Here is a 13,658-nt window from a genome sequence, read left to right as displayed (position 1 = left end):
TTAAACTAAACTGTATCATGCACAACACTTTTATCTTGTCAGATGTCATTTTTGTTTATTTTGACAAAATGTGTCTTTTTTTTGTATGATGTTTATTGCATTATTCCATAGTTCAATTGGACCTAGAGAACCTAGTCTGTTGCACTTGAATTAGACAATTAATGGCCACATCATTAGGTACAGCGGTACAATATTCTCATAATATTCACTATAGAAGCATTAAAAAAAATCATGATAAGTACTTCAAATGTTTATTTTGCCATTATTTTGTGTGCATGATTACGTTGTGCAGCTGTCCCTAATGGAGTGACCACCAAGTTTGTATTATGACTGCAGTGTACACAACTGCAATATGCTTTCATTTTACTTTTTACCTTTAAAATAAGAAACCCTGGCGTTATTTTTATTAACATGATCAGAAAACCATTCAAACTGTAAATGTTAAGCTTAAACTTTTAATTTTATTTTTCCGTTGTATTAATTGTTAAAACACCAGTAAACATCAAATTAAGAAATCAAGATTAATAATGGTTGTTGAAATAATTAGTGAAGCTGTAATAACAATGAATTATTGGTTTTAGTAACATTAGTAATAGCTGTAGTGTATTTTCACAAAAATAATCGTGTACCCTATTTAATATGTTGACGTTTTTCCCTGTAGAAAACCGCAAAACGAACACAAGTTTACAAAAATAATTATACTCATCATTGAGTCATACCCTAATTGATTAGAAGGAATAACATTTTAGAAAAACTTTTTTTTTTGGCAGTGCACAAACATCAATTTTAAACGTTTCCCCCTTAGTTGTTTTATTTTATAGCGGTGTCCAAAAACTCTGAGTACGGTCAAGACGATTTATTTTTTATTTTTTATTGTAATTATCTTGTGCTGATTTGCATCTTAATTCAAACGACACAATGTAAAATTAACTGCAGTATTGTTTATTAAATAAAACGCAATCAAACAAAATGTGAATCGAGCCTACACTAAACTATTTACGGAGCGTTCGGATGTGTTCAATTAAATTCTACAATAGAAAAAAAAAAAAAAAAGGTACGATCGAAATGAATGGGGCTCGTCGTCCGCTATTGGTTTCAGTCGCGGCAGTCCATCAGAGGAGGGCGGGTGCAGATCGAGGAAGCGTGAGAGAGAGCCCAAGTGAAAGAGAGAGGGAAAGAGCTTTGGTGGTTTATATACAAGTGGATGAGAGTGAGCGCGTATCTCAGTTCGCTTCATCTCCAACGAATATTAACACAAAATGAGTGTAGCAATAGTCGTGGTGTAGCGAAGTGGTGTGACCTCTCCCCCATCCTCGCCCAAAAAAAGTCTTCTTGCAGTTATTTCGACCCTTTTCACTCAGGGAACCAGCATGCACTGTCAAGCCGAGGTGAAGCTTTCATCCCCCGGTCAGCTGAAGGCTGCCAGGCGACGCTACAAGACCTTCATGATCGACGAGATCCTCTCCAAAGAGGCTTGTGATTATTTCGAGAAGTTTTCTCTCTACTCTGTGTGCCCGTCGCTCATCGTCCGACCGAAACCGCTTCATTCTTGCACGGGTAAGAAAAATGTTCATTTAACTCACCTGATTCATTCATAGAAAGGGTTGGTCGAATTGTGGGTTCAGCGCGCGGCCACTTTTACGCACCCTTATTACGCGCTATCGGCCAGTTTAATGCACAGTGTATTTTACTGTTATCCTCGCAAAAATGGATTCATACAGAAGGTGACGTGTTTAATATAAATATTTGGCTGATAAAAGTTGTAAACCAGCTGTTATTAAACATGTTTAATCGCCGTGCCCACTAATAATTATTGCTTCGATTATATTTCGTCAATTAAACCCTGCTATTATTTTTATTCTACTTTTATACAACTTCTAGTCTCCAATGAAGCCACAAAATTAACTTACATGTATACTCACTTGGAGAGGTTATAGATCACGCCTGTATATCTGAACATCGCTTTTGATTAGGGGCGTCCAATGATATGAGAAAGTTATGTGAAATTATGTTAAGTAATGATAGCTTATGGCATCTCACTAAAATTCAAAAGTTAAAATGACTTTAATGTTTTAATGAAGACTAGCAAATAAACATTAATTAAAATTATTCAACTTCAAATTAGTTCTTAAAATATGAAGCTGTTGCTCTGAACTCTTCAAAATAGTAACAAAAGGGCAAATAAAAACAGGAAGATCCGATAGATAGATAGATAGATAGATAGATAGATAGATAGATAGATAGATAGATAGATAGATAGATAGATAGATAGATAGATAGATAGATAGATAGATAGATAGATAGATAGATAGATAGATGTGTAGATAGTTGGATAGATGTGAAAAATTATTCATGAACGGGGGTCTTCCAAATACTGTAGCTTCCATGCCGTCAAAGTCTACTGCCTGCTCCACTAACCATTAAAGATAATTGCTCCAAAGTCTGCAATAATAACTGGTGCAACTTGATGATGACAGTGGTGATGGGTGGGTGGGGGATACAAAAATAGGAGGGGTGATCCCCTCATCCCTGTGATATGGTGTATGCAGGAGGGCATTAATACTGGCACCACACGCTCCGATGGATACAGTAACCTGCTTTGGGGCACTGGAACACAGTGCCCACTTATTTGGAGCTGCGGGGTGTGAGACACACTATATTCTTCAACATCTATTGCCTTTAGTGCTTGATATAGAAGCTGTCAGAGTGATGTGGGCCTCAGCAGTGAAAGTTTTGTACTGAATGGTTGAGGGCTTGATGGGTGTCATGACCACCTACTGCCAGCAGATGCCACTAAAGCTCAGAGGTGTCAAAGAACCCGACGGTTGCAACTGATAACCAATTGTTGCTTTTGGATTGTTTATCTGTTTCCCATCTAGTTCTTGAGTGCGGTTTCTTCCTTTTAATATAAATGCTACATGGATTAGTCGATGCATTAAAAAAACAACATAATGGAATCCTGCAATATTTTATAAGGGAGAGTTGGGGCAAGGCTTTTAGCTGAACATCCACTGTGGCCCAATATTACTTGTCAGCATGATAAAAAATCCTATCAAAACAAGAAAAGTGTGTTTGTGCATGCTTTCACACGTGTGCACTGGCTTTTGTACAGGCTCAAAGTGAAATCCAAGCCAGCAAAAGAGTTTTCATCCCATCTTAAACCCTAAATCTATGTCAGACAATAAAGGTTCCCATTAAGCATAATGCTGCCTTGTTAGGCTTGATTACACCCATGTCAACACATACAGGCAAGTATGCATGCACACGCAACATACACGTACACACACACACTCGCATGCACAGATGCCCACAAGCACATACACTTTTTTCATTTAAGATTAACTTTGATCAGCAAACCACACAATCAACCACAGTAAATAACTCAAGAGCTATTCATTCATCTGAGACACATTGTTTTGTGTTTCATAGTTGTTTAACGACAGTCTGCTTCCTCACTTAGGTTGAGGCTTTTCAAATAAAACATGAATTCAACCAAAGAACAACTTTTTCTGAAACTGTATTGAACAATTCAATTAAGACATTATGAGAAAAGTACTTGCAGTAAAATAAAGGTTTTGTGGCATATCATCATATTTGTTTTTTCATGCCACAATGTTATGCATTTTAGAGAGCGTGACTTCTAGCGTCCATTCGAATAGTTTCCACAAAATATTTGAATTCAAGCACAGAACAATGATAAATGATATTTTAGCAAATACTGTGCACCAAAAAAAAAAAAAAAAGAAACGTAATAAGTATTGATTGCATACTGTGTACGGATCAAATATAAATCTTTCACACACAAGCCTGTTCGCACACAGATTTAATCAGTTTTTAATTTGTTTTATAACCACCCCCCATAAAAACAACAAAAACTGAATTTCTATTTTTTAAATGTTATTTTTTACATAGATAATAAAAATAATATCCTGAATATTTATTTTGTCCTTCCCAAAATTATATTTCAAACATTAAACTGTTGTTTTCTTATAAAGAAATATAACTTTTTCTCACCACCAAAAAAGATATATATTTTTTTATTCTCTTGTTTTTCTTGATAAAAGTAAAAATACACACAACTTTGTAGATATGTGTTTTAAAATGCATTGGTTACATGGCGCAACGTTGAAATGCTTTTTTGACACGGTCCAACATGCATACACTTGCAGTTCAAGCGTGCTGCTGGAAAATAGTCAGGTCCAAGTGGAACAGACTTTCCGTTTGTATGTTTCTCTTCTAAATTCTTGAACGTGAAGTTAACAAGAATGTACGTGTCCAATGCAGGAAATGTTGTTGATAGTATCTGTAATAAAATAAAATAAAAAACTTGAACGTCTTGATCTATTCATAGCCGTAATGGTTACCGTAAGCATTTCTTACATAGCGACCTTGATTATCAAGCGTATCCGTTGCACGACTGCTCTTTGCAGTTCCTTAAACAGTTTATTTGTAGCCTATTGACAGGACGTGGCGCTTGTCAACAGCGTGTCAAATACGAGCTCATGCTGTCAGTGGAAAGTCACCAGTGACGTTAACATTCTCTTCTTTTACGCCTTCTTTGTGTGCCTCCCGCTCAAACGTCAAGCTCTTCGCTGACAAGATGTCTTCTCTTTGTCCGCCCCTTCCCGAACAAAATCCCCCTTAGGTTGTTCAACAGCCTCGGCAGCAATACAACTCATGTTTATTACTTGATATCGTAAGTGCCAGCGGAGGTGATTCATAGTTAGAAACACATTGTGAAAAAATGTAAGTAGTAGCTATGCACACAAATACAACAAAAAAAAAGATCTTGTCTAGGCCTGTTGTAACAGCATGTTGGAGGATTAGTATGACCTCAGCACCTTAACATGATGTCATCATCAGCCGCAGGTACTGTCTCTGTGTTTATATGCTTGGGTCCGTGTCTGTATGCATGTATGTGTAGAGAGTAAACACGTCTGCCCGTACCGTGTGTGCATATATGGAGAATGCATGCTCTCCGTGACAACTTCTATTATCGTGTTTGCGTTCCGTTTCTTGTAATGTACATCTGGGCAGGTTATACAGAATGTAAGCATCTTTATAGGCCTTGCTAGACAAGGCAGGCTCATTCTTCCTCTAAGTGGCCCATTTGTCAGCGGAACACTAATACATAAAAAGGCAGATTCGATGTCACGTTGCCGGTGCCGGTGCATTAGTGGATAAGTGGGGGATTTGTGTTCACCTGCCACAAATGTGTGTGTATGAGTGTATATAAGCCTTCCGTTTATTCATTTTTGTCTTGGGCTTGTCATCACAAGGGCCACGGGTGGGCTGGAGCCTATATCAGCTCACTTTGGGGGTCCACCCTGGACTGGCCCATAGTGTCGACCTCATAACCTATTGACTGTGAGGCAGATGTGTTAAAAACTCTAGTGCTGTGCTTTGTGTGTGAGAGTGTGTTTGTGCGTGTGTACATACATTTCATCTTGTCAGCAATAACCCGATGCAGAAATGGAACGTCAGTACTACAAAGCCACAAAGTTCCAGTTTGCTTGGAGGATGAATGTTACTCTGCTGTTCGTCGGGCCGTAAAGATGTTTCTGGCAGATACCGTTTGACGTTGACTTTCATTGAACCGCCACATTCAGTCAGTTAAACCTCTTGCTTGCCCTTTTCCCTTCCCTCCCACTGGCTCCAGACAAGTGTTACTTTTTATTGATTCTGGCGTCTTGCTGCTTTGTGTGCGCTGATAGAGGGCAAGTTTGACTGTGTGTGCACATGCATGACTGCATATAAAAGAAGAGTGAAAGATCACAGGAGAGAGAGGTAAAATGAGTTTATCAGATTGGCTTGTTTTTTTTAAGTTTTCTTACAGCTCATTCAGTGTGGGCGTGTACATCATTCTGTCATATTTAACATCCTCGGCAAAATAATCATTCATGTGAAGGGTCGAGGGAAGCGGTGTAAAACACAAGACTGCGTCATCGGGGTCAGTGCCCTTTACAAGAGTGAGGTCAAGAGGAAAACACTTTTCATAGAAAATGCTGGGCAATTAATAATTGAGCAATTACACACGGTCGATAAGGAATAAGAGCTTCCTTAAAAACTCACAGTGACCCTGCTCAAGCCTTTATTAGTTGGTATATGTCATTTACATAGTGTGTGTACGTGTGTGTGTGTGTGTATGATGTCTCAGGGTCTTCATTGCGTGCCTACCCGCTCCTCTCGGTCATCACACGGCAGCCTCCAAACCACCTAAGCCACCTGCCACACACGCCACCATCCCCAGGTGGAGTGCCACCTCACCTTTCCCTGCTGTCACCGCAACACGGCCGAGGCTCCGAGCCGTCACCCAGCCAAACGCCTCTCAGTATCAGCAGCGACTCTGAGACAGAACGCAGCACACCCCGCCTGAAAAAGCCCCGTCGCAGCCGCACCATCTTCACTGAACTGCAGCTGATGGGCCTGGAGAAGAAGTTCCAGAAGCAGAAGTACTTGTCCACACCTGACAGGTTAGTTTAGTAAATAATAATAAGAGAGCCTTCACTTACACAGATGTCCCTCTAAAAAGAAAAAGTGTGCTTGCATTCATTTATTTTTTATTTTTGCTCCTAGATGATGTTTTCTTTCAAATAAATATTTCAGTAAGATTTACATGCAATGGTCACTTATTGTACCTTAGCAGGAAGCTAACACACCCAGTGTGTGACACTCTTTCCTCCTGAATACAATCAAAGCCTCCTACTTGTTTACTCTGTGTCACTTTTAAACTTAACACTTTTGTGGAGCCCAGCATGGCCGTTTCCATTTACAAGCCGCCTTTAACAAAGTCAGGCAAGTGTACCACTTTTGCTTACTTTCCAGAAATAAATCTACGTTATACACTTTGCTCATGGTGCCAATCAAAACTGAGAATTTGTAGTTATGCAAAGGCATGACGCATGTACAGGTGTAGCGAATGCTTTTACCAGTAATCATCAACATACAACAGACACAGCTCCAACAAAACAAAAGCAAACAAAAACATGACACTCAACCTGATGCAGGAGCATTTTCATGGGCATACAAGCATCACTCAAGTGTGGTATTTTGATAATCAGAATATCTGGCATAGAGTACATTTCAAAAGTACAACACATGCACATGCACACATCTTCACAAAGCCGCCAACGTAATTATCAAGCCGTGGTTAAGCTAATGTCGTAATTTTTTATTTGTCCCGTGGGGAATGTCTCGCGTAATGTGAATTTTGGCTGAGCCAGAGAATTACCTCAGCATTCTAGTTCAGACAAGAGTAATGTTTTCACCCCGGAGCTCTTAAATGGTAAAATAAAGAAGAAGAAGGGGGAAAAAAAAAGAAACACGGCCGCATTCATGAAAACGGGGACGGTGGCCAACGCAAACAAATGTTAAAGTGAATGACTACAGATCTTTCAAACACCTGCAGGTGTATATAATAGACACCTAAATTTATACAACTAAATGATGTAAATCATGCCTTTTTTTAACCTGCAACTCCACGCTGTCTGATGGACAATATTTAGATTTTGATGTACAGTTGGAAAATATTTTACCATTAAATTGTTGGATGGATAGATAGGTAATGAAAACACCTTTATCTTCATGCGTACATTCATGCTTGAACATTGATTTTGACGTGTAGCTCTATTAAAGTGTGTCTAATCATAATTGGGACGAAATCCCAAAATGTAATATTAAATATCTCATTTTAACTTGGCAAGAGGTGTTGGAAAAGTCACCATGGCTCGTCTTAGATCACATCGCCAACGGCAAAACAACTCAGTGAACAAAACCCCCTTTTTGTGCACGCATGGCTGAGCCACAATTTTGTCCTGACAATAATATTGCATTCCAGCACTGATATGAAGATTAAAAAAAAGCACCTTAATAAGGCCGTGAGAGGTCCAATACAGGATACTAAAACATGACAACAAAAAAAGTATATTTAAGCTTTCTTGTTCTGTTTCCATGCAAGCAGACGTAGCCATATTATACTGAATAAAGATCCGCATCCATCATCGTCATTATTTTCCTCTTCATCATACCCACAAAAAAAAAAAAAAACTTGCAAGTGAAGTTGATTCTTCTAAAATGTTTGAGATATACATGAAGTGAAACATAACATGAATGGTCAGAGCTATGATGATGAAATCTCACAATTTAAAATGAGAATATTTTTGGGTTTCAATCTTACTATTACCGATACTGTTTTACTCAGTGTTGAATAGGTATGACACATAGTCTCTTTTGTTTGAACATCTACTTAGTCTTGAAACAGACACGGTTTTGTCTTTGAGCAATAATGATTTTTTGCAGTCTTTCTGCCGTCATCGTCATTAGCATCATGGCAACAGCAATAATTATATTAGGTTACACCCAAGACTAAATGGTTAGTGACAGCCCCAGAGGAAGTAGTTCGTAAATAAATACACTCAAACTATTTCCGCAAAACAAAGGGCCTTTAGTAAGTGAGGTGTTTCATCTTACAGTTATTTCTTGTTTTCTCTCAATTTGGACACAGTATAAAAGTACCACACACACGCACACACGCAAGCATAATTGGTCGGATTTCCTGTTTCCAAAAGACTTTGAGAAGAGTAGAACAAGAGAAAATCTCATTTTCAGATAAGCATTTCTCCCCTTCTTAAATGAAAGCCTATCAGATTACACACCAGCCAATAGCCTTGTTAGTCATGGACCAAGCACATGTGGTGGATGCATTCACTATTTCTCCAAGCAGCCACTTACCACATTACTGATCTGGTTGCAGATGTTTCAAACACTGCAGATGTAAGACGTTCCTCACTTGCCAGCTTTGATGCAAGATTCAAAGTCAGTGTGTTTCAAAGCAATTGCACTACTGGGTGTGTCAATAAAATCAATGCATTCACTTTATTAGATACTCTAACTGCAATACAAACTTGAAACAATGACTTGTTCAATCAAACACCTTTTGAAAGTGTCATTCAAAACAGGGCAGTACTCGATTTGTTTTAAGGCAGCAATTGTGATCATTTAATTTCCTTTCAGGTTAGACTTGGCACAGTCTCTTGGTCTCACACAGCTTCAGGTGAAGACATGGTACCAAAACAGGCGCATGAAGTGGAAGAAGATGGTAAGTGTATATTATTTCATTTGCTTCTACTGTCTAATTTTCCCATTGGAAATAATGGACCGCTAAATAAAATTGTGAGCATTGTAAAACATATGTGGTTAAATTTTTAAAGAAACATTTTAACTACTGTACGTTAACTTGAGCAGAAACAATCTGGATACTTCTGCGTGCACCAAAAAAAAAAAAAAAAAAGACCAACCCAGTCCAGTTCAATTTACAATTCAATGTTTGGTGTCATTCTCCCCTTTGCTTCATGTGGCATAGAAAATATGAAGAAGCAAAATGTACTCGGACTTTATCAAATCATTTTTTGTATTGTTAGTAAAGAGATAAATAATAATTTAAATGCAATACTAAAAAAAGAACATTAGTGCCATATGCAGCGTAACTTCAAAGGCATATTTTTAATACATTTTGGTTTGTTTCCAAATTGTACAAGCTTTTGGGCATTTGACTTTAGAGATTCCACTATGTCTTTCTCATATTTAATGTGTTAAGTGGACAGATTGAGGTAATCAAGATGCACTTGTGGGGGGGGGGGGGGGTCGAAGGAGAACGTGATGTGTGAGTGATCATGGTAATGACAAAAGTGAGCAAACACATTGTCAAAGAGGGTCGGGTCAATAAGTGAGATTGTTGACTCCAAAGATAAATGAGTGCAAAAAGGCTATCCAGCAGTCATATGTCTTCTCTTAATGACTATATACCTCTAGCATTCACCGCCTTTGACGACTGAGGCCATTCATTACAAGAACAGCCCACAGAGATGATGTGTGTATTTGTAGGTGCTCAAAGGAGGTCAGGAGGCACCAACCAAGCCTAAAGGCAGACCCAAGAAGAACTCAATTCCCACTACTGAGGAAATAGAAGCTGAGGAGCGGCGGATGAAGCAGGAAGAAGAGGAGAAGCTGAGAAAGACAGAAGGAAATGCCACGCCGGCTCACGAGGAAGAAAAGGCGCCTCAGCTGGATCCCGAAGTGTGTAGCTCTGTGCCAAACGCCGCTCCGCAAAGTCAGAATGCAGTGAGGGCGACGGATGGCGATGATCGGGCAATGCCTCTTCTAATACCCTCAGAGACTCATGCAGAGAGCTAAGCAACACGAACACAACCAAAGACTCATCCCCGCCTCAAAGCCTGCAAACAAATTGTGCCTCAGGGTCACTGTAGACAAAGGTGTTGTGCTGTCAGAGGAGCTACACACATTTTCAGGAGTGAAAATACACTCATTAAATCATTAAATATAAACAACACATTTTTCCCCTTCATGATAAAAAAAAGAACATGTTTTATTCCTTTGTATTTGACCTAATTCCGTCTAGTCTTTATTCATACATTCATTTCACAACAGCTGCCGCTGTAACAAAGCGCTTTACACATAACACCATGATATAACCACAAAGACAGTGATAACAGTAAATTAAAACCCAAATAAATATACGGTGGTGATAGTATTTTCCTTCAATTGATGGAGCGTGGGAGTAAATCAAAAGTGTATATAATGTATTATTGCTGAGTGTGAATCCCTATTTGCAGTTCATGTACTTAGTGGAAGAATGCTGACCAGATTGAAATATTAACCTAAAATGTAGCAACTGCAGCACAACTTGTGAGTTATGCATTTGTCTGATTTATTGTGCTCCTTTGAGACAGCTTCTGCCCAGTCTAAATTGACCTTTAGGCTCGGAAGGTGAAGTTGATGTAAAAGTACATCAGTTTCTTTTCCCAATTGCAATTGTACAAAATAATTCATGGTACTATCCCAAATAGGCCTTAACTAGTCACAAGTGATATTTATGACAGAATGAATTGATTTATGTCACCAATATTAATTTTGCCAAGTTGCCTCACGTGATACATGTGCCAAAATGTTAGGATTTGCCTTACTGTGCTGTAACTAAACTATGTAGCATTATTTCTCAGCAAAAAAAAAAAAAAAATCTGAAATGCTCCAGTGCCTTGTTGGTTTCAGAGGGAAGCAAATATATTTTAGTTACTTTCAAACATGTCATTTGAGTTCTTGGAAGATTTACAGTACATATTTGTTCAACATTATACCTGCAAATACTGTAGAAATGTGTAAATTCTAAGATATATGGTCCTTTTTATATCTATATATACAACAGTATTTTTAACTGCTGTTTGAAATTTGGATTATTAAAATAGTTTCTATGTCTAGTGATGCAGCCGCCCGGGATCTTTTGCTTCTCTTGCGGTGTCACGACGGCTCCTCTTTCTGCCTCAAAAGCCATTAGGAACTTTTAAGCTGTCAGAGATTCTCCAAAGAAATAAATCACAGCCTCTTTGCCAAAGATTCATTGCAACATTTAAAGTGTCAGACATTTTCAGCCTGCAGGCTTTTGCTGTCTTGAACTGTCTGCAACTGACTATGCTTCAAATGTTTTTGCTGCCTTGCGAGCATTTTTGTAGCTTGATCTTTAAATTGTTTCATATGAAAAATGCAGTATTTTTCTGATGTAAATAATGCTGATTTGCTGAGCTCATTTTTCCTTCTTTCAGGTTTGTGTGTTTATATGTATTTAAATACACGTATTGGAAACCAATGAAAATCTCCTTAATATTATTGTGGCTGCTTTGAGTTTTCATAGATTGAGTTCTGTTTTTACATTTAAACCTTATGAATACTATTAAAGCAAAACCAGGGATTAATTGTTTGTATCAAATTTTTGTTTGGCTGAATGCTTTATGACTGTGTTTTACGCTGTAAACGGGTGACGGTTTGTTGAGGTTATGATGGTAAAAATGTGGACTCAAATGCAGGGAAGAAAGATATGGGGTATTTATTTCCACATGCAAAATTAGCTGGGTAAACAAGGCATGTGGATAAAGACAAAATTAATAAAAATCCAAAAACCTTGACACAAACTAGCAAACAAAAACTGGCAATGGAATCACAAATAGGAATATGGCAAGTCTTCTAACATAAGCAAGAGCAATGAGCCAACATAGACTGAATGAAACCAGGGAGCTAAGTACAAACAAACTAACAAAACAATAAGAAAAACCTGCGTAAGATACTGGTAGAAACAAGATACTGGACTGACAAGAACAGGAGGATGCAAAAACCGAAAGAGACGACAACAAATTGAACTTGGGATAAACATGATGAAATTAAAAACAATCCAAACCATCACATTAAAAATGCAAATCATGGAGTATGTATACTTTATACCACAACATTTTGGTTTTAAGGCCTGATCCTGTTCGGGCTCTTCCAGTCTGTTCATCGCAATGTAATATGACCGGATCAATCACAAGACCACTCAATGCTCACGGAAAGTTTCACTGAACGGTGAATTGTATCACTAAAGCAATTTCTTACACACATGCACACACACTGGTATGACTGGAAACGTGAAACTGCTTTCTTTAATTTCTTTTTTATTATTATTGTTATTCCTTGTGTTTGTATTTCAATTTAAAAATAATTTTACCACCCTCTATTTATTTTGGATTCATATTGGGGCTCATATTTTCTTTTATTCAATTATTTATTTTAATTTACGTCAAACTAAAAATTATATTTTTATCTTAATTCCCCTTTTTGTTGTTTTGGATAAAAAATATATTTTGTTTTGTTTTGTATTACTGCATGTCGTTTGAGTGACTTTGATAAACGACCCTTTGACTCATTGAAAAAAAAATATTTGAGGCCTAAAGGATTCATATTTTACGACAATTTTAGAATCTCCTCTAATAATGGCACACTTGATGATGTCATCACATTGATGTGCCACAGCAAAGGGTTTGGGATTGACAATAACAGTTTTTTTATATGACAATCCCAAAAAATGCTTTGTACAGTATAGGTGGATTAAATGTCAGAGCGCATCAACAAAACTTTTGATGATGCATCCTTCACGTGAACAAAGCATTAATGCTTCTTTGTTTGTTAATGTGGTTTTAATATTTATCATCTTTGGTACAACAAACAGAATGGCCTGTAGTGCACCTATGGGCTCCACTCTGACCCTATGCAAAGCAAAGAATGCTAAGTGTATTTTTAGTGCGAAACACCGGACATGGATGATTTCTAAAGCAAACAATGAGGGTTAGTACTGAGTGATGTGTGCTGCGCTTTAACGCCTTGTGTAAACACTCTCAATGTGCGTCCTATACCTGTGCATTTCAACAACGGAGACACTTAAACAAATCGGAAGTATGATTCAACAAATCCTTTGAGCACCTAATGAAATCACACTCAAGGTGGTGGTGGTGGTGGAGTAACAAAAACTTGAGTCATCTCATGCTGCCATATTAGCCAGCAGCACAGAATGTTTCTTGGGATATTTTGCCAGCCACGTCTCCAAAAGGCACCGACCAAAGCCTCTTGGGTTTAAGTAAACAGACAAGAACTGCATTTCCTCGTGTGTTCATGTTTTTTGCATTCTTTCATTTGGAACCGGGCCATGACTGATTATGTTTCACAAACACTTAAAGACAGACAAGAAAGCAAATTTAAAAACAACTTGTTTATTTCACCTTTCATAGCCAAGCTGACTAAAGGTTTGCTGCAAATGTTCATTTCAAGACAGCATTACA

At 38.0% G+C, this 13,658-nt stretch overlaps 1 protein-coding gene across 1 annotated transcript; it reads left to right on the top strand.

The window, feature by feature from the left end:
* Positions 1-1,104: 1,104 nt before the first annotated feature.
* On the top strand, positions 1,105-11,753 carry barx2 (BARX homeobox 2). The gene is made up of 4 exons (XM_085917265.1): positions 1,105-1,557; positions 6,158-6,473; positions 9,013-9,097; positions 9,883-11,753. The coding sequence occupies exons 1-4, from the start codon at positions 1,371-1,373 to the stop codon at positions 10,189-10,191; spliced, it is 897 nt and encodes a 298-aa protein (XP_085773391.1). The 5' UTR covers positions 1,105-1,370; the 3' UTR covers positions 10,192-11,753.
* The last annotated feature ends 1,905 nt before the right edge of the window (positions 11,754-13,658 follow it).

Source organism: Syngnathus leptorhynchus, chromosome 7 (assembly GCF_054491065.1).
Source record: "Syngnathus leptorhynchus isolate UIUO chromosome 7, UIUO_Slep, whole genome shotgun sequence".
Taxonomy (NCBI): Eukaryota; Metazoa; Chordata; class Actinopteri; order Syngnathiformes; family Syngnathidae; genus Syngnathus; species Syngnathus leptorhynchus.
This window is presented reverse-complemented; position numbering and strand designations above follow the sequence as displayed.

What these genes read in the sequence shown, in the direction of transcription:
- barx2 (XM_085917265.1), top strand. Translation starts at nt 1,371, where the DNA reads ATGCACTGTCAAGCCGAGGTGAAGCTTTCATCCCCCGGTCAGCTGAAG. An exon ending in TACTTGTCCACACCTGACAG is followed by an intron (nt 6,474 to 9,012) that starts GTTAGTTTAGTA and finishes ATTTCCTTTCAG; the next exon opens with GTTAGACTTGGCACAGTCTC. An exon ending in GCATGAAGTGGAAGAAGATG is followed by an intron (nt 9,098 to 9,882) that starts GTAAGTGTATAT and finishes GTGTATTTGTAG; the next exon opens with GTGCTCAAAGGAGGTCAGGA.